The sequence below is a fragment of the Macaca mulatta genome, chromosome 13 (assembly GCF_049350105.2).
Source record: "Macaca mulatta isolate MMU2019108-1 chromosome 13, T2T-MMU8v2.0, whole genome shotgun sequence".
Classification (NCBI taxonomy): domain Eukaryota; kingdom Metazoa; phylum Chordata; class Mammalia; order Primates; family Cercopithecidae; genus Macaca; species Macaca mulatta.
Genome location: NC_133418.1, coordinates 22,852,535 through 22,874,256, shown reverse-complemented (window position 1 = coordinate 22,874,256; position 21,722 = coordinate 22,852,535). Strand labels below are relative to the sequence as shown.

Sequence of the window (21,722 nt, the reverse complement as noted above, 5' to 3'; positions counted from 1 at the left end):
CGCCCAGCCATTCCTTTTTCACTTATGGGTGAGAAGCCATTAGAGATTATTTCTTCTTTTTTTTAATCTCTCTTCACTGACACACCAGGGTCACTAAGTAGTAGGATACTGTGAACTAGAATTCAAGAAATTGAGTTTTAATTTTACCTCCCACTGTCATATGAATTCTCCATGTGACCTTGGGCCATACTTCCCCTGTACCCTGTTTCCTCTTTTATAAAAGTAAGAATTTAAACTAGATGGTCTCCGACATGCATCCTTCTCTAACATATTCTGGGACCTTCAACAGACTAAGATAAAGCAGAATAATTAAAACTTAATTTAAAAGAACACAGGAAAGGAAGCGGCTACATTAAGGAAGAGACACATCCTCATGGTTGAAGAAGCATATGCCCTGGTGTCTGGATCCCATTTAGGAAACATGGTAACTTTGCAATCTTGGGCAAATTGCTTAATTTCTCTGGACCTTGACTTCCTCTTCTGTAAGATGTGATAAGAACATCTACCTCACAGGTCTGATGAGAGGATTAAGTGAAATAATGTATTATAATCCCTTGAACCTGGTAGGCTGTTAGGTTAAGTCCTTTCCTCCTTCACTGTAGCTATAATGGAATTTAAAAACACATTATAACTAGAGCATGAGTTGCGACTAAAGGCTCAATTGTCTCTGCGTGTGTTGGCTTATGCATGCTTAATTCCTCTGAAAAGCTTTTATACCACGTGAAAGGAAATAATTGCATTTCCCTGAAAATTCACAGGAAAAAGTTACATTTTTCTCTTCATTCAAGTGATTCTGTCAGAGCCAACCACATGCAACAATTTTAAAGTTGCTTCCAAATAGGTTTACAGATATTTCCTGTCTTTATGGAACAACGGCAAGACCATGACTGAAGTTCACATCCAGATTCCACCACTAACCATATACCCAATTACTTCAGTCACCTTCATTCAGGTCTTATATATCACAGAATAAAATCAGATTTCATCAGAGGAGGTGAAGAGAGGGAGAGGAGGTATTTCAATCCCTTCCCCCATCCCCTGTTTTTTGTTGTTGTTTTTTTTTAACAAGGATCCTAGAGTTACTGAATGATAGCATGTTCAAGGGGAAAAGACCCTAAGGATGATCTTTTTCAGTCAACACTTGGTGTTGGTGGTGATAAGAGACTCGAGCATCTTTATGCAGTAGAAAGAGAAGACTGGACTCGAAATCAGAAGCTTGACTTCAAGCACTGGTTTCATCAGTCTTGTGGTCTTGGGTTGGTCACTTCACCTATTCAAGGATCCTCAGCTATGAAAGAGGACAGTGTCAGCTAACTCTTGTAGGTGCAGTGAGGAGGCAGCGAGATAGTGCAGGTAAACTAGAAAACAATTGCCACATGAAAGGCATCACAGTGGTTCTTTAGACTCATAAGCTCCAATCTTATAAAACATACCCAGTCACCTACCAACATAGAACATCTCACCTTGCATATCTGATTTTGTGGATCATGGGAAAAAACTGCTGATTCCTAGCAAAACCCATGGCATAGAATAAGTGCACAATAATTTTTTTTTCTTCCTAAATGATTTAGATGACAGTGACTCATTAAGGGTTTCTTGAGGCCTCCTCAGAGTCGAGAGGTGAGTGCCTGAAGCCACCCAACGTCCCTGTCACAGGATGGCTCCCAACACACACACACCACAGGCCTGCCCAGTATGTTCCACTATCCCTTCCCTAGAAGAGGTAACTTTTGTTCACAGTCCCAGAAAAGCAGGCTCCCCAAAACAATGCAAGGACCCACCTCTCTCTGAACCTCACCCACCCTAGTTTTCCTTTAAAAATCAATTGACAAGACAATCATGTGAAGGAAAATGTTGGGTGATATTCTAACCCAAGTTCGCTGCTTCTCAACCAAGTTCTCCTTAAGAAATTCAACAACCACATTTGGGGAATTCTCTACAACAGAGGAGTGAGGATGGGACCAGGATGGGTATTGCCTATGTGGGTGGAACCAGGGTTTTTTCCTGGATTACCAAAGAGATGGTATGCATTGCTCCCAGAAGCTAAATATCTTCAGGCTTTCAATGGTGGCCTTCACCTGAAAATGTTATCCCTGTTGAAGCTTTCGAGCCAATATTTTCATAAGAACTATATTTTCTTTGGTGAACTAAGGCATTATAATGATGACTATACAGGTTCTTGAGTGACTGAAGCCATCATTAGCATTGTTATTATTTTTGTTTAGTTGCATCTCCATAGCAGCTCACATTCACAATGTGCTTTGCAATTGTTCCTTAGCAATAGCCCTCACAAGATTCTCAGGAGGAGAGGGGGTAATCAGGATTAACATTTCTGTGTTGCCTAAGGAGGAACCAAGGTAAGCAGAAATGTAGCCAGTTGGCTGACATCACTGTTCCTTCAGGATTTATCCTTAGACACCCAAGCTTCTACCCTAGTCTGGTGCTACACTTACATTGCTTACATCCAAGTGTGGTTATTTCTGTGGCTCTTGTTATAACTATTATAGCACCAGGTACATGACCAGGAGAATTAGACTGGCATTAAATCAGAAAAAGAGATTTTGCACCTGAAATAGACCTTATGACATCTAACCAATCCTATTATTTATAATTAAACAGGAACAGAGGGAATACTTTATCCAACTCACACAAGCCGCTTTCCTCCCAGATCCACACTTTTTTGCTTTTCTATACCATGTTTTAGTGCCTTGCCTCTTTTTTTTTTCTCTCCCTCTTCTACCTTGTTCTTCCATCCATTTCCTTTGTTTGTTTGTTTGTTTATTTTTTTTTTAGAGATGGGGGCTTCACTACGTTGCCCACACTGGACTCGAACTCTGAGCCTCAAGTGATCGTCCTGCCTCAGCCTCCTGAACAGCTGGCACTACAGGGGCATGCCACCACACCTAGTTCATTTCCTTTATTTAAAATATTTATGGCTTAAACTCCACCTGGGAACATCCATTTGCTAAGAGTCTGGTGTTCTGCCACCTGAACTAGGCTGGCCACGGGAATTATAAAAGCTGAGAAATTCTTTAATAATAGTAACCAGGCAACACCATTGAAGTCTCAGATGTAAAAATCCATGCCTTCCTTTCTCCCAATCTCCATTCCCAAACTTAGCCACTGGCTTCTGGCTGAGGCCTTAGGCATACCTCTAGGGGCTTTCACACACCTTCTTCTACAGAAGACACACCTTGGGCGTATCCTACAGAAGACCAGGCTTCTCTCGGGTCCTCGGTAGAGGGCTACTTTACTGTAACAGGGTCAGGGTGGAGAGTTCTGTCCCGAAGCTCTGTCCCCTCTCCAGGAAATGTGTTGACAATATTCAGAGGAGTAAGAGGGTCAAGACTTCTTTGTGGTCAAATATCACTTTTCTCTTCTCTACCCTGACCTAACCAGGAGCTTGTCACCCCATACTCTGAAGTGATTTATGCCTTAATCAAGCAAACTTCCCTCTTCAGAAAAGATGGCTCATTTTCCCTCAAAAGTTGCCAGAAGCTGCCAAGTATTCTGCCAATTCACATTCAACCTGGAGCACAACCAACAGATTCAGCCGGAACACAACTCCAGCTACTATTAGAACTATTATTATTCATGAATTCCTCTCCAAATCTAGCCCCTTGGCTTCTGATTTCAGGATTTCTCCCTTCCTCCTAGAAACTTGATAAGTTTCCTGCACTTCCCTTTTTCTAAGACTACACGTTTGTCATCTTATAAAGCAAAGCAGTGAATAAAGGAACCAAGTCAATAACTTCTGGAATATCTGCAAACAACAATAATATCAGCTATGCCATCTTTCATTATTTTAGCCAGTATCAAGTTGAATGAACGTAGAAAAATACAAAACTGAATTCTTCCCTGTAAATTCCCCGTTTTGACGACGTACTTGTAGCCACGCCTACTTAAGACAATTACAAAAGGCGAAGAAGACTGACTCAGGCTTAAGCTGCCAGCCAGAGAGGGAGTCATTTCATTGGCGTTTGAGTCAGCAAAGGTATTGTCCTCACATCTCTGGCTATTAAAGTATTTTCTGTTGTTGTTTTTCTCTTTGGCTGTTTTCTCTCACATTGCCTTCTCTAAAGCTACAGCCTCTCCTTTCTTTTCTTGTCCCTCCCCGGTTTGGTATGTGACCTAGAATTACAGTCAGATTTTAGAAAATTATTCTCTCATTTTTCTGATAAGGACCGATTCGTTTTACTGAGAGATGGCAGAATTAGCTTCCTGTGAGGGCATGGGGTGAATACAACTGAGGCTTCTCATGGGAGGGAATCTCTACTACCCAAAATTATTGGGAGAAAATTGAACATTTCCAAGTCTGTCTCTCCCTTACCTCTGTGTAAGGGAAACACCTTATTCTTGTGGTGTTTCTGTAACCTCTTCAAACTTTCATTGATTGAATGCCTGTTCTGTGCAATACATTAGGTTGGGCACATAAGGAATAACAATATAAATAAAACATTCTAAAAGAAGTTTACGATCTAATAAAGGAGACAGGTACATAGCAAACTAATTCAAAGGAGCTAGCAGATGGAGAAAATGCTGAATGTGGACTAAGTCATTCAACAAAGTTTTCAAGAAGCACAAAGAGGAGGGGCTCCCCTCACAGGTATCCGGGTTAGAGGCTGGCTGAGCTGACCGTGGCTGGTGTTCTCTGTTGCAGAAGTCAAGATGGCCAAAGTTCCGGACATGTTTGAAGACCTGAAGAACTGTTACAGGTAAGGAATAAGATTTATCTCTTGTGATTTAATGAAGGTTTCAAGGCTCACCAGAATCCAGCTAGGCGTAACAGTGACCAGCATGGGGCCAGGCCGGCAGAGGCTGGAGGAATGTGTACTAGTTCTGAAGTCAGAGCAGGTTCAGAGAAGACCCAGAAAGACTAAGCATTCAGCATGTTAAACTGAGATTACATTGGCAGGGAGACCGCCATTTTAGAAAAGTTATTTTTGAGGTCTGCTGAGTCCTACATGAATTTCAGCATCAACTCAGACACAGCCTCTGTTGAGATCACATACCCTGATATAAGAATGGGTTTTACTGGTCCATTCTCAGGAAAACTTGGTCTCCTTCAGGAATAGGAAATGACTCCACAGCAAGCTGGGCATGTGAACGCAGATACGCAGGCAAATCTCACTCATATGTAGAAGAAAGGTAAATGAACACAAAGATAAAATTACAGAACATATTAAACTAACATGATGTTTCCATTATCAGTAGTCAATACTAATGCAAACTAGGCTGTCAAAATTTTGCCTGGATATTTTACTAAGTATAAATTATGAAATCTGTTTTAGTGAATACATGAAAGCAATGTGTAACATATAATCTATTTGGTTAAAATAAAAATGAAGTGCTTCAAAACCTTTCTTTTCTCTTAAGGAGCTTAACATTCTTCCCTGAACTTCAATTAAAGCTCTTTAATTTGTTAGCCAGGTCTAATTTTTATAGATAAAGCACAGGTAAAGCTCAAAGCCTCTCTTGATGACTACTAATTCCATATTAGTAAGGTATGAATTACTCTACCTATGTGTATGTGTAGAAGTCCTTAAATTTCAAAGATGACAGTAATGGCCGTGTGTATGTGTGTGACCCACAACTACCGTGGTCATTAAAACACGTTGGCCAGAGACCAAAGTGAAATAACAAACAATTACATTCTCATCATCTTATTTGGCAGTGAAAATGAAGAAGACAGTTCCTCCATTGACCATCTGTCTCTGAATCAGGTAAGCAAATGACTGTAATTCTCATGGGGCTGCTATTCTTACACAGTAGTTTCTTCATCAAAAGAGAACAGCAATGACTTGAATCTTAAATGCTTTTGTTTTACCCTCACTAGACGTCCAGAGACCTGTCTTTCATTGTAAGAGAGACCAGCTGCCTTATAAAGTTGATGTGCATTGGCTTCTCCCAGAACAGAGCAGAATTATCCCAAATCCCTGAGAACTGGAGTCTCCTGGGGCAGGCTTCATCAGGATGTTAGTTATGCCATCCTGAGACAGGCCCCGCAGACCGCTTCACCAGGGGTCTGTCTCCTAACATGATGTGTTGTGGTTGCCCTCTCTGACACCAGCATCAGAGGTTAGAGAAAGTCTCCAAACATGAAGCTGGGGGAGAGGAAGCAAGCCAATTGAAAGTGAGAAATCTACAGCCACTCACCAAGCTGTGTCATTGTGTTTGGAGACCACAAATAGACAGTATAAGTACTGCCTGGTATGTCTTTGGTACTGGCTTTAAAAGCTGTCCCCAAAGGAGTATTTCTAAAATATTTTGAGCATTGTTAAGTAGATTTTTAGCCTCCTGAGAGGGAAGTAATTGGAAAGCTACCACTCACTACAATCATTGTTAACCTATTTAGTTACAGCATCTCATTTTTGAGCATGCAAATATATGAAAAAGTCTTCCTAAAAAATCATCTTTTTACCTTGGAAGGAGAAAGGAAGGTGAGACAAAAGGGAGAGAGGGAGGGAAGCCTAATGAAACATGAGTTACCTAAGACCAGAATGGAGATCCTCCTCACTACATCTGTTGAATACAGCACTACTGAAAGGACTTTCATTCCCTGACCACGAACAGCCTCTCAGTTTCTGTTTTCCTTCCTCTAGAAATCCTTCTATGATGTAAGCTATGGCCCACTCCATGAAGGCTGCATGGATCAGTCTGTGTCTCTGAGTATCTCTGAAATCTCTAAAACATCCAAGCTGACCTTCAAGCAGAGCATGGTGGTAGTATCAACCAATGGGAAGGTTCTGAAGAAAAGACGGTTGAGTTTAAGCCAGTCCATCACTGATAATAACCTGGAGGCCATCGCCAACGACTCAGAGGAAGGTAAGGGGTCAAGCACAATAATATCTTTGTTTCACAGTTATAAGTAAGTAGGGACAATAGAATTTAGGGGAAAATTAAACCTGGAGTCAGAATAACAAGAAGACAACCAAGCATTAGTCTGGTAACTACATAGAAAGAAAATTAATTTTTATCCTTCTCCAGGAGGGAGAGATGAGCAGTGGCCTGAATTGAGAATACTTGCTCACAGTCATTATTTCTTGGCCATACTGTAAAGGTCATGCGACTTTTAGCCTTTCAGGAGAAAGCAGTAACAAGACCACTTACAAGCTATGTTCCTCTCATACTAACTATGCCTCCTTGGGCACGTTACATAATCTTTCGGTGATTCAGTTTCCTCCACTGTAAAATGGAAATAATCAGAATCCCCCACTCATTGGATTGTTGTAAAGATTAAGAGTCTCAGGCTTTACAGACTGAGCTAGCTGGGCCCCCCTGACTGTTATAAAGATTAAATGAGTCAACATTCCCTAACTTCTGGACTAGAATAATGTCTGGTACATAGTAAGAACCCAATAAATGTTAGCTATTATTATTATTACTATTACTACTACCTATATGAATACTACCAGCAATATTAATTTATTAATGACTGATTATGTCTAAACCTCACAAGAATCCTACTTTCTCATTTTACATAAAAGGAAACTAAGCTCATTGAGATAGGTAAACTGCCCAACGGCACACATCTGTAAGTGGGAGAGCCTCAAATCTAATACAGTTCTACCTGAGTATAAAAATCATGGTTTCTCCTCCATGCCTTTACTGTACAAGCCTCCACATGAACTAGAAACCCAGTATTCCTGTTTTTAAGATAATACCTAAGCAATAACATGTGTTTACCTAGAAGGTTTTAAAATGTAACAATATATAAGAAAATAAAAATCACTCATATTGCCAGTGAGAGTTTACTACTACCAGCGCTATGGTATGTTTCCTTAAAGTCTTTGCTATACACATACCTACATGTGAACAAATATGCCTAACATTATCAAGACCACACTATTTACAACTTTATATCCAGCTTTTCTTACTTAGCAATGTATTGAGGACATTTTAGAGTGCCCATTTTTCACCATTATAAGCAATGCAACAATGAACATCTGTATAAACATTCATTTCTCTCACCCTTTATTTCCTTAGAATATATTCCTAGAAGTAGAATTTCCCAGAGCCATGAAGATTTGTGACGCTATTGATATGTGCCACTTTGCAGAAATGTGGTGGATCTGCACTCTCAGTGACATATATAATTATTTTTAAGGCGTTCATTTTTTTCTCAGAGTGCATTCATTTGAACACATAGATAGGAAATACTGGTAGTCTTCCTGGTCAGTTAGAAACACCCACACAATGAGAAAGTTGTGCAAATAGTCTTTTTAAAAACAATGAAACTATTGCCTGAGGAATTGAAGTTTTAAAAGAAGCACGTAAGTAACAACAAGGATAATCCTAGAAAACCAATTCTACTGCTGACTGGGTGATTTCACTTCTCTTTGCTTCCTCATTTGGATTAGAATATTCCTGAGATCCCCTCCAGAACTATCTTCCCTGCTTGTACTAGAGTGTGTATATCATCTGTGTTTGTACATAGACATTAATCTACACTTGTGATCATGGTTTTAGAAATCATCAAGCCCAGGTCGGCACCTTTTAGCTTCCTAAGCAATATGACATACCACTTTATAAGGATCATCAAACACGAATTCATCCTGAATGACACCCTCAATCAAACTATAATTCGAGCCAATGATCAGTACCTCACGGCTGCTGCAATACATAATCTGGATGAAGCAGGTATATTAAAATGGTACCAGACATTTCTGTCATCCTCCCCTCCTTTCATTTACTTATTTATTTATTTCAATCTTTCTGCTTGCAAAAAAACATACCTCTTCAGAGTTCTGGGTTGCACCATTCTTCTAGAATAGCTTGAAGTACAGTGCTCCCATAAAAATCCCAAGCCAGGGCAGAAGGTTCAACTAAATCTGGAAGTTGCACAAGAGAGAAGTGTCCTATATTTGAGAGTAAAGGGTTGTGCACAAAGCTTGCTGATGTACTACCTCTTTGGTTCTTTCAGACATTCTTACCCTCAATTTTAAAACTTAGAAAACTCACTGTCAGACATATTAAATGACTTACTCAGATTTACCCAGAAGCCAATGAAGAACAATCACTCTCCTTTAAAAAGTCTGTTGATGAAACTCACAAGTAACACCAAACTAGGAAGGTCTTTATTATCTCTGGTAACACATTTGTAAGGCAAAACCACCAATAAGCTACAAATATGGCTTAAAGGATGAAGTTTAGTGTCCAAAAACTTTTATCACACACATCTAATTTTCATGGCGGACATGTTTTAGTTTCAACAGTATACATATTTTCAAAGGTCCGGAGAGGCAATTTTGCAATAAACAAGCAAGACATTTTCTGATTGGATGCACTTCAGCTAACATGCTTTCAACTCTGCATTTACAAATTATTTTGTGTCTATTTCCTACTTAATATTATTTCTGCAATTTTCCCAATATTGACATCATATGTGTATTTGCCATTTTTAATGTCACTAGATAATTCAATCATGTTGCTCTGTTGGTCCCTTGGGTTTACTCTAAATAGCTTGGTTGCAAATATCTTTGTATATATTATTGTTTTTTCTCCTATGTGGTAATCTCTTTGAGCATATCCCAAAGTGGAATGCCTAGATCAACGGGCATAATTTGACAGCTCTTATTAAACGTTATTCTGTAAGTAAAAACTGAACTACTTTTCAGTATCATTAGCAACATATGAGTGTATCAGCTTCCTAAACCCCTCCATTTTAGGTCGTTATGAACTCATGATCTAACAAATTACAGGGTCTATCCCACTAACAAAATTATAAGAGATTCAACACTTATTCAGCCCCCAAGGATTCATTCAATGTAGAAAATTCTAAGAACATTAACCAAGTATTTACCTGCTTGGTGAGTGTGGAAGACATTGTGAAGGATACAAAGATGTATAGAATTCCATTCCTGACTTCCAGGTATTGACACCATAGGTGGGGACCTAACTATACACACATACATACACACACACACACACACACACCATGCACACACAATCTACATCAACACTTGATTTTATACAAATGCAATGAATTCACTTTATTTTTGGCTCTTCTCTTCACCAGTGAAATTTGACATGGGTGCTTATACGTCATCAAAGGATGATACTAAAGTTCCTGTGATTCTAAGAATCTCAAAAACTCAATTGTATGTGAGTGCCCAAGATGAAGACCAACCGGTGCTGCTGAAGGTCAGTTGTCCCTTTGTCTCCCACTTACCCTCATTTACATCTCATATGTTTGTAAATAAGCCCAATAGGCAGACACCTCTAACAAGGTGACACCGTCCTCTTTTCTTCCTACCACAGCCCCCACCTGCCCACCCCACTCCCATCGATTCCAGAGGCATGCCTAGGCAGGATCTGGAGAAAATATAATAGAGGTGGCAAAAGTAAATAAGAAGAAAATTACCTTCTTCTTTCTTTTTCCTTTCACTGCCTGACCTTATTCACCTCCCACTCCAGGGCATCCATTTATTCCATTGATCTTTACTGACATCTATTATCTGACCTACACAATACTAGACCTTAGGGCAATATGGCCTGCCTCCAAGAAACTCAAATAAGCCAACTGAGATCAGAGAGGATTAATCACCTGCCAATGGGCACAAAGCAAAAAGTTGGGAACCAAGTCCCAAAATGGGGCCTGCTGCTTCCAGTGCCCCTCTCTCTGCATTGATGTCAGCATTATCCTTCATCCCAGCCCTATCTCCACTACCACTTCCCCCCTCAAACACATACACACACACACAATAGCCTTAGATGTTTTCTCCACTGATAAGTAGGTGACTCAATTTGTAAGTGTGTAATCCAAGACCTTCTATTCCCAACTAGAACTTATGTGCCTGCCTGTGCTTTTCTGGATCAAGTGATGCCCACAGAGTAGGGTAGCAGCTTCATTCATGAACTCATTCAACAAGCATTATTCATTGAGAGCCTTCTATTTTTCAGGCATAGTGCCAACAGCTGTGTAGACAGTGGTGCATCAAAGCCTCTAGTCTCATAGAACTTAGTCTTCTGGAGGATACGGAAAACAGACAATTCAAACAACCAACAAAAGAGCAAGACACTGCAAAAAAAAAAAAAAATGAATAGGGTGCTAAGATAGAGAAAAGTGGGAGAGTGCTATTTAGACAAAGTGGTAAAAACAAATCCCCTTGTGAGATGAGAGCTGCCGACAGGAGGGGGTGGGTCATGGTTGTGGGTTTGGGGGTAGGACATTCAGAGAAGTGTGAACACACCCAAGCCCTACAACTTCAAGATGGTAAAGGACAGCTCCAAGGATCAGAAGAAGCACTCTTGGGGCCGGGCGCGGTGGCTCAAGCCTGTAATCCCAGCACTTTGGGAGGCCGAGACGGGCAGATCACGAGGTCAGGAGATCGAGACCATCCTGGCTAACACAATGAAACCCCGTCTCCACTAAAAATACAAAAATATTAGCCGGGCGTGGTGGCGGCGCCTGTAGTCCCAGCTACTCGGGAGGCTGAGGCAGGAGAATGGCGGGAACCCGGGAGGCAGAGCTTGCAGTGAGCCGAGATCGCGCCACTGCACTCCAGCCTGGGCGACAGAGCGAGACTCCGCCTCAAAAAAAAAAAAAAAAAAAAGAAGAAGCACTCTTGGAACTGGGGCATTTTGAGAAGGAGAAAAAATATGCAGAGACTAGAGCTTGCATTTGGATTTCATTTGAGGTACAATGAAAAGCCATTAATGGGTTTCAGACAGTGCAATGCCCTGACCTCACTTATACTTCCTAAAATAGAAAACAGATCAGAAGGAAGGCAATAGAGAAAGCAGAAAGTCCAATGAGGAGGTTTAACGGCAGTCATGGGGGTGGGGTAAGGAAAAGAAGTGGAAAGAAATAGGCAGAATTGGGTTATATTTTGGAGATAGAACCAACAGAAGGAAGAGGAGAAATACCATTTACGAGAAGGGAAAAAGTAGGAGAGGAATAGGTTTGGGAAATAAATCCTGCTGACACTGGAAACCCCAAGGAAGCCTCAAAAGTATGTTTACTTGCTTTAGATTTTAAAGAGTAGGAAAGAAGCATCTCAACTTGGAATTTGAAATCTATTTTTCCATAAAAGCATTGTTAAATTCTACTCATACTCACAAGAAAAGTACACTCTGAAGAGAGTATATTGAAAGAGTTTAGTTACTGATATACTTAGGAATTTTGTGTGTGCGTGTGTGTGTGTGTGTGTGTGTGTGTGTGTGTGTGTGTGTGTGTGTTTAACCTTCAATTGTTGACTTAAATACTGAGATAAATGTCATCTAAATGCTAAATTGATCTCCCAAAGGTATCATTTGTTCATTTGGAGATCAAAATGTTGAGGGGGCTTAGAATCACCAGTGCTCAGATTTGATGCAAAATGCCTTAGGCCTATGTTGAAGGCAGGACAGAAACAATGTTTCCCTCCTACTTGCCTGGATACAGTGAGATACTAGTGTCCCCAGTAATCTTCATAACTAATTTAGATCTCTCTCTAATCAACTAAGGAAATCAACTCTCATTAATAGACTGGGCCACACATCTACTAGGCACGTAATAAATGCTTGTTGAATGAACAAATGAATGAAGAGCCTATAGCATCATGTTACAGCCATAGTCCTAAAGTGCTGTTTCTCATGAAGGCCAAATGCCAAGGGATTGAGCTTCAGTCCTTTTTCTAACATCTTGCTCTCTAACAGAATTCTCTTCTTTTCTTCATAGGAGATGCCTGAGATACCCAAAACCATCACAGGTAGTGAGACCAACTTCCTCTTCTTCTGGGAAACTCATGGCACTAAGAACTACTTCATATCAGTTGCCCATCCAAACTTGTTTATTGCCACAAAGCATGACAATTGGGTGTGCTTGGCAAAGGGGCTACCCTCTATCACTGACTTTCAGATACTGGAAAACCAGGCTTAGGTCTGGAGTCTGCTCACTTGTGCAGTGTTGACAGTTCATATGTACCATGTATATGAAAAAGCTAAATCCTTTACTGTAGTCATTTGCTGTGCGTGTACTGAGCCTTGTAATTCTAAATGAATGTTTACACTCTTTGTAAGAGAGGAGCAATGTCTAGTGGAACCAACACTAATATATAATGTTGTTTGTTATTTAAAGAACACCCTATATTTTGCATAGTACCAATCATTTTAATTATTATTCTTCATAACAATCTTAGGAGGACCAGAGCTACTGACTACGGCTACCAAAAAGACTCTACCCATATTACAGATGGGCAAATTAAGGCATAAGAAAACTAAGAAATATGCACAATAGCAGTTGAAATAAGAAGCCACGGACCTAGTATTTCATTTCAACTGTTTGCTTCTACTTTTAAGTTGCTAATGAACTCTTACTCAAATAGCATAAGTTTCTGGGACCTCGGTTTTATCATTTTCAAAATGGAGTGAATAATACCTAAGCCTTCCTGCCGCAACAGTTTTTTATGCTAATCAGGGAGGTCATTTTGGTAAAATACTTCTTGAACCTGAGCCTCAAGATGAAGGCAAAGCACGAAATGTTATTTTTAAATTATTATTTATATATGTATTTATAAATATATTTAAGATAATGATAACATATTATATTTATGGGAGCCCCTTCATCCTCTGAGCGTGACCAGGCATCTTCCAGAATAGCAGACAGTGCTTTCTGGGATGAGTAAGTTTGATTTCATTAATACAGGGCATTTTGGTCCAAGTTGTACTTATCCCATAGCCAGGAAACTCTGCATTCTAGTACTTGGGAGACCTGTAATTATATAATAAATGTATATTAATTACTTTGAGCTGATAATTGGTCCAATCTTTGACTCTTTTGCAATTAAATTTGCCTGGGCGTTCTTGTTTCATTCAATTCCACCTGCAATCAAGTCCTACAAGCTAAAATTAGATGAACTCAACTTTGACAACCATGAGACCACTGTTATCAAAACTTTCTTTTCTGGAATGTAATCAACGTTTCTTCTAGGTTATAAAAATTGTGATCAGACCATATGTTACATTATTATCAACAATAGTGATTGATAGATTATTATCAGTCATAACTGAATAAAGCTTGCAACAAAATTCTCTGACTCACAGTTGTTCATTGTCTTAATCATTATTTTACTGCATGGTAATTAGGAACAAAAGGTAAACGTTTACATAAATAATTGCATTTAGTGTTACTTTATAAAACCAAACCAAGATTTTATATTTTTTCTCCTCTTTGTTAGCTGCCAGTATGCATAAATGGCATTAAGAATGATAATATTTCCGAGTTCACTTAAAGCTCACATTACACAAACACAAAACATGTGTCCCTATCTTTATACAAACTTACACATATAGGGATACATTAAAAACAACTAATAGGCCAGGCAAGGTGGCTCAGATCTCAGTCCCAGCACTTTGGGAGGCCAAGGCAGGAGGATCACTTGAGGTCAGGAGTTCAAGACCAGCCTAGGCAACATAGTGAGACCTCATCTCTACAAAACAAAAATAAAAAATAAAAAAATTAGCTGGACGTGGTAGTGAGCACCTCGTTCCAGCTACTTGGGAGGTTTGAGGTGGGAGGATCACTTGAGCCTGGGAGATGGAGGCTGCAGTGAGCTGTGTTCACACCACTGCACCCCAACCTGGGCGACAGAGTGAGACCCAGTCTCAAAAGATAGATAAATTTTTTTAAATGTTAAAAACATATAAAAGAGAATTTTAAAAGAACAACGAATAGATCCAAGCATGGATGCAAGATATATTTAGTTGGAAAATCAAGGTTAATATCAAGGGATCTTGGAAATGGGTGTGGTAGATTTGGGTAAGGGGTAGTCTAAGATGACCCTGTTTCTTGGTACTGGAGACTGGATGAGTGGCAGCGTCTTAACCACGTTTTTGGTAGAAATATGGAGGTCTTCTCCATTCCAGGACGAATGATGAGTAAAATTTTAGGCATGTACTTTGAGCTACTAGAGGACACTCAATTGCAGATGTACAATGGGGAGATGATAACGTATCTGGAACTCAGAAAAATAACTGTATATAGATATGGAAGACATTAGTAGGTATGTAGTAGATAAAATCCTACAAGTGATGTCAAAGGGAGAAGAGAAGTATATGGTGAACACTGTTGGTTGTCCATGCAATTGCCATCTCTCCTTCTTCCTTACTGACAGAACCCTGATTTCATTGAGAAGTCAACATGCCTTTCCCCAAAGGATGAATCCAATTGATTTAAGATTATGTTCATTCTATTCTTATATGACTAAGTCATGTTGACTTAATCCTATCAAATGAGATGTCGATCTGGAAACAACTTCTGGAAAAGATTTTCTACTTGCTAAAATAAAGAGCCATATAGATGGTCCTTTATCTTCCTTCTTCCTTGAATGAGACACGTTCTATGAGGAAGTGAAGCTCGGAACTGTGGTCTCCAACTTGCAACAACTGGGAAGTCAGAGCGACACAATGAAGAATGCAGAGTGGAAGGAGAAAAACAGCCAGCATCTCTGACAACATTGTTACACCGAGAACCTACCTCCAGATTTTAAGAAAACAAGAAATGCTACTGGTATTAAGCCATTTTTACTGGGTTTGCTATGAGGTGCAGTCAAATCTAGCTTAACTGATACAGAGCGCCACAGAGACCTGGTCTCTCATTTATCTCACCCTGTTCTTTCTAGCAGCCATGACTTTCCTAGGGTTTCCTTACCCCAAGTCTGGCTAGAGCAAGACTAAGTAAGACTTGATTTCTTACTCTCCTTTGGTTTTAAGAATATTAAAGATTTTAATATTAATATATTTTAAGAAATAAGGAAATACAAAACACTGAGCAAGCAACACAAATTCAAGACATCTTAAAAAGTATAATAGCTGCTCAGTCTCTGATTAACAGTGAAACATTGAATCATTGTAGAAATGGCCTTGGAGTGTTATTCTCCCAGGCCAGCTATCCATATGGTCTGCCCCACCTCCATCATTGCCTAAACAGTAAGAGTCACCATGGTGAGACTCAACAGTCTTAGCACAGAACTTGTTAGAGTCTATTTCTTTTCTTACGGTCCTATATATCAGGTTCCAAATCAATGACAGTAAAGCCAAATCCCTGCCTTTAAACCCAAGGCACAGAGCCAAAAGCCAAAAGATATTTCCCTAACCTTCCTCCCACTGAGGAGACTCTTCTGACATTTAAAAACACCTACCCTTGAAATTTGGGGGGTGATGGAATTGTTGAGATAGTAATAATTGTTGTGGTGGATATAAAATATGCTCGTGTATCTGTATCTCTGAATGACTTATTTATAAGTTTAATGGTTATATACATTTCTGACTTTAAAAAATGAATGTATGATTATATGACAATATAACAATTTACAAAAAATGTATTATCCTACAACACCTCATTGAACTATATATAAAATAAATTATACCTCAGTAACAAGGGATTTTTTTAATTTACAAGGAAAAAAATCTTTATTCCATTTATTGCTTTGTGTATCGAGCTCTGGTCTTTTTTTTTTTTTTTTGTACCCTCTCTCAACCCTAGGCATGAGATGTTCATTTATCCTAAATGCTCTATAGAGTAATTTACCTTTCTTATGGATATATTGTTTGCGTTTCCCTGTCATTGGCCCTCACTGGCCAAGAACACCTTTGCTCCTCCTTCTCAAAAACTTATCCTTTACCAATTTTTTTTTATCAGAGTGGCTGACAGACAAACAAAGGGTGTCATGCAACCTTATAAGCAAAGAGGCTAAGCTCTGGAGGGTAAAATGAGGTCTGGCTCAAAAGTATACATCCCTGGGCCTCACCTCTGGAGATTCAGTCAGTTTGGGTAGAACTTGAGCATCTTAAATTTGTTAAGCTCCGAAAGTAACTCTCATGTTTATCATTGGTTAAGAAACACTGCATGAAGAGAGTCCCAGATTAAGGGTGGTTTTATCATAGTGTTAATAATGGCTTCCCTTTGGGCAAGTCAATCCAGGGTGAGAAGAGATGAGAACACACAAGTTGCATCAATTCAGCAGAGGCCTTCTCACAGCCACAGGGACACCAGCAAATCTCATTTGGAAATAAGGTATTCAACAGCACAAGTACTCCCATTTTATATACTCACTTATACTTGCGTAGAAACTGAGGGGCCTGCCAAGCAGGTGCTTGCCTTTGGAGTCACTCTTCCAAAGGTCTGGAGTGCTTTGCCCAATTGAGAGGCCTATGGAATAAGAAAAACATGAGTGGATGTTCCCTGTCTTATCTTCTCAACTCTCCACATTCTAAAAAACAACTTTGGCTCCTCGCATGACAAGAGCCTTGATTTTCAGAGGAACTCTCCCTTCTCATCTCCACCAAGAAGTAGAGCTAATTTCCTTCCACAGAGCTCCTATTCACTATTTCATGGATGGTGAAGTCACTTCTTTGTCATGTGAGGAGAAACGCTGTTACTTCTTTTAAAAACAGAAAGGAGAGGGTTTACGGAGATTACGGACAGGTATTCTTGATATGAATGTATTGCATCAATTTAGAAGATTATTCAACAGATGTTTTGTACATACATATAATAAAATGCTGCAATCCCAAGGTCTCAGCCTGGGATCACTAAGAACAACTCATGCTGCAGACCTCATTACCACTTTTGATGGGATTACCTGAGTGGCATTGGCAGGTATATCTCTATTGTGGCAGTGAGTGGATTGTGGCTTAAAGTCATTAAGCATTTGGATCAGATAGATAATTCCTCTTGTTCTGATCCATATCAAGAGTTTTCTTGAAGTTGTTCTGTGTTTTTGTTTTTGTCTGTAGAGACAGGGTTTCAATATGTTGCCCAGACTGTTCTCAAACTCCCACCTTGGCCTCCCAAAGTACTGGAATTACAATTGTGAGCCCCTGCACCTGGCCTTCACCAAAGGAAGTTCTTATTACAGATTTCCTGCATATTTGCCTTCAGGAAGAGGATGCACTGGTTAGAGGTGTGAATGTCAGGTCCCTTCTGCCATTCTAACCCTGTTATAAAGTAAAATTGGCTCTCCAGCTTATCATTTAGTCTCTTTGAATCTAGAATACTGTAGAATTTGGAATCAAGACTGGATTCAAATCTCATTTACTTTGTGATTTGGGCTAGTCTCTTAATCTCTCAATGTCAGTTTCCTTACTTGTAAAAATGGAGATAGTAATGATTAACACATCAAAGGTTTGTAATATCAAATGAGATAAAATACAGAAAGAGCTTAGCACAGCACCATGGATTTAGAGTGTTTGATGCATTCATTATTTTACTTAAGAGTAGCTATTATCGTTTTTACTTAGTGAAGGTATCCCTGAGAATCTAATCCACGATCAGGATACCAATTAAATCAAGTTCCTGAATCCACACTGAGGATTGGCTCAAGCAATCCTCCCACGTGGGTGAAGGTAAATATTCTACAAACCATCAGGTAAAGTCACTTGATCAGTCAGTCAGCCATCCTTGGTGACTTCATTTTCTTTTCTGGGAGGGTGGGAGGTGTGGTTTATAGAGATGGGGTCTCTCTCTGTTTCCCAGGCTGGTCTCAAATGCCTGGCTTCAAGCAATCCTCCCACCTTGGCTTCCCAAAGTGCTGGGATTACAAGCATGAACCACCATACCCAGCCTGTATTTTGATTTTTACCATTGCATTTAGCAAAGTCTCTAGTGATATTGTGGTAGACAAGGCAGAGACAGATGGGCTATAAGAGCTAGTAGTATTATTGAATGGGCTTGTGGCTACTTATACATAGTGTGGTTACTGTATTGAAAGGATCTTTAAAAGGAGAAAGCCCTATTCATTCAAAAGACATTAATTTAGTTTCTCTTTGGTGCCAAAAACAATGAATATAGTGGCCTACCCTCAGTTTACAGACTAGCAGGGAGAAAGATAAGCATAAGCAAGCTAATCACAATCCTTGAGAAAGGGATGTTTTGTCTGAGACTGAAGGATGATTAAGAGTCAACAAAGAGACCAGCCTGGCCAACATGGTGAAACCTCGTCTCTACTAAAAATACAAAAAAAAAAAAAAAAATTAGCTGGGCGTGGTGGCAGGTGCCTGTAATCCCAGCTACTTGGGAGGCTGAGGCACTAGAATCACTTGAACACAGGAGGTGGAAGTTGCAGTGAGCTGAGATCACACCACTGCATTCCAGCCTGGGAAATAGAGTGAAGCTCCATCTAAAAAAAAAAAAAGTAAGAAGATAACTCGCCCAATTTAAAAATAGGTAAAGACTCTGAAGAGAGATATACAAATGGCCAGTAAACACATAAAAAGATGCTCAACATCATTAGTCATCAAGGAAATACAAATAAAAACCACAATGTGACACCGCTTCACACCCACTAGGATGGTTATAATTTAAAAGATGGACAATAACAAATGTTGTTGAGGATGTGAAGAAACTGGAACTTTCATACACTGCTGGTAGGAATGTAAAATGCTGCAGCTGCTTTGGGAAACAGTCTGGCAGTTCCCCAAATGGTTAAAGATAGAACTATCGTATGACACAGTAATTCCTCTCATTAGGTATATACCCATGAGTATTGAAAACATATGTCTACACAAAAACGTATACATGAAAGTTCATAGCAGCATTATTCATAATAGCCAAAAAGTTGAAAGAACCTAGATGTCCATCAACTGATGAATGGTAAATAAAATACTGTATATCTGCACAATGGAATACCCAGTCATAAAAAGGAATGAAGTACTGACACATGCTATGTGGATTAACGTTGAAAACAGTATACTAAGCGAAAGTGAAACTGACCCAGTAGTCCCATAGACTATTCTTTCGCATAAACATAGAAATTGATCCTTCTGGTCTTAAAGCTTCAAGCTTATATTTGTTTTGTTTGAGTTCCTTTCTGGGGAAAAGACCTTCAGGCCTTTCAAAAAAAGTATCAAAGAACTGAAACTCACCAGATCACCACATCCAGGCAATGAGACTTAGGACCCTTCATTCATCAGGATTGCTTCCTTGCCCCTCCCTGGTTCCTGTTTTCTTATGCATTGTTACATTTCTTCCCTGCTATCTAAATCCCTGGTTTTAGGTTAGGGAGATGGATTTGAGATTGAGCTCCCATCTCCTGGGCTGCAGCACCCACTTAAAGCCTTCTTCCCTGGTAATACTTGTCATCTCAGTGATTGGCTTTCTGTGCGGTGAGCAGCAGGACCTAGACCAAACCCATGATATATTGGTAACAAAAGAAGCCCATCAGAAACCACAAATTGCATAATTTAATATATATGAAATGTCTAGAAGGCAAATCTATAGAGATGGAAAGTAGATTCGTGGTTTCTAGAGGCTGAGAGAAGGGGAGAATGGGGAGTGACTGCTAATCAGTATAGGGTTTCTTCAGGGGGTGATGAATATGTTAGAAAATTGAATTGTATGCTGTAAGTGGGAGAATTGTACGGCACGTGAATATCTCAGTAAGGCTGTTAGAGTAAAAATAATAATTAACTAAGAGAAATGAAAAAGAAAGTTTGGATTCCCAGACAGAGAGGAGTATGGAAAGGGAAAAACAATGTGTCTGGATGACAGTTAGCAAGGGGAGAGAAGTGTGGGCTAAGGCTAAGGGAGGTGGCTAAGGCTGAGGGAGTAAAAGCCCAAGCCCTCCAGGTGCTTATAGGTCATTAGCCTGAGAGCAATGGGAAACCTTTAAAGCCACCAGGATTGTCCTGGTGTGGTGGCTCACACCTGTAATCCAAACACTTTAGGAGATGGAGGCAGGTGGATTGCTTGAGCCAGGAGTTCGAGACCAGCCTGGGGCAACATGGCAAAACCCCATCTCTACAAAAAATACAAAAATTACCCCGATGGGTGGCTGAGGTGGGAGGATCACTTAAGCCAGAGAGTTGGGGGCTGCAGTGAGCTCAGATCATGCCACTGCACTCCAGCCAGGCAATGGAGCCAGACTCCTCTAAAAAATATATAAAAATAAAAAATAAAATAAAAAATAAAAAACACCAGGATCATGGAGAGCTACAGAGGATACTTTGATGAATTAGTTGAGAATTTTATTTATTTATTTATTTATTTATTTATTTGGAGACAGGGTCTTGCTCTGCCTCCCACGCTGGAGTGCAGTGGCATGACCATAGTTCACTGCAGCCTTGAACTTTTAGGCTCAAGTGATCCTCCCACCTCAGCCTCCTGAGTAGAAGGGACTTCAGGTGTGTGCCACCATGCCTGGTTAATTTTTGTATTTTTCTTTTTTAGAAATGGGGTCTTGCTATGTTGCCCAGTCTGGTCTCAAACTCCTGGGCTCAAGCAATCCTCCTGCCTCAGCTTCACAAAGTGCTGGGATTGATTACAGGCATGAGTCACCACCATGCTTGGTAGAGTTGAGAATTTTTAAACCTGCCTAGCTATTTTCCCACATTTTGTGTCCTACAAGATAGACCTTCAAATACCCAAAGGATGGAGAAAAGGAGGCAGAACTGGCCTATGTTACTCCAAAGGACTAGGACCAATGAGCGAGGAAGCTCATTTGAGTTCATTTTAAGTTTCCTAATAAGCAGGGGTCTCCAATAACAGGACAGGTAAGGCAGCTCACCAACACCAGCAGTATTCCTGCAAAGGTGCAGTACCTACATGGAGTCCGTGGAATACTCCAGCACTGGGTGGGAGATTAGGCAAGGTGACTTCTAAAACTGAGATGCATTCAATCACCTACATTCTACAAAGACCAAAACAGAACCGTCTTCACTTTTCTGAAACTCGGTGAAAGAGTCCCTTTCTCAGTCATTAACAGAAACAATGATCGGGTTTCCTATTTCAAACATTTTATACA

At 39.9% G+C, this 21,722-nt stretch overlaps 1 protein-coding gene and 1 long non-coding RNA gene across 5 annotated transcripts in view; one reads left to right on the top strand and one right to left on the bottom strand.

The window, feature by feature from the left end:
- The window catches only part of LOC106993134 (uncharacterized), a 104,446-nt gene that overhangs the window by 81,427 nt on the left and 1,297 nt on the right, over positions 1-21,722 (bottom strand). For both annotated transcript variants that reach the window (XR_013402650.1, XR_013402651.1), the window contains exon 2: positions 17,036-17,131. This is a non-coding gene — a long non-coding RNA (uncharacterized LOC106993134). The remainder of the gene's footprint in view (positions 1-17,035; positions 17,132-21,722) is intronic.
- IL1A (interleukin 1 alpha) lies at positions 3,897-14,010 on the top strand. Of its 3 annotated transcripts, XM_077958354.1 has the most exons (8): positions 3,897-3,994; positions 4,661-4,715; positions 5,675-5,723; positions 6,603-6,825; positions 8,470-8,640; positions 10,019-10,143; positions 12,662-12,692; positions 13,122-14,010. In XM_077958354.1, exons 2-8 carry the CDS (start codon positions 4,669-4,671, stop codon positions 13,217-13,219), a joined length of 744 nt encoding a protein of 247 aa, XP_077814480.1. In that variant the 5' UTR covers positions 3,897-3,994; positions 4,661-4,668; the 3' UTR covers positions 13,220-14,010.

Bases quoted from the DNA above. Each gene is read 5' to 3' on its own strand.
- IL1A (XM_028831458.2), top strand. From the start codon at position 4,669: ATGGCCAAAGTTCCGGACATGTTTGAAGACCTGAAGAACTGTTACAG. The intron at 8,641-10,018 runs GTATATTAAAAT...TCTCTTCACCAG, and splicing joins ACATAATCTGGATGAAGCAG to TGAAATTTGACATGGGTGCT. The intron at 10,144-12,661 runs GTCAGTTGTCCC...TTTTCTTCATAG, and splicing joins ACCAACCGGTGCTGCTGAAG to GAGATGCCTGAGATACCCAA.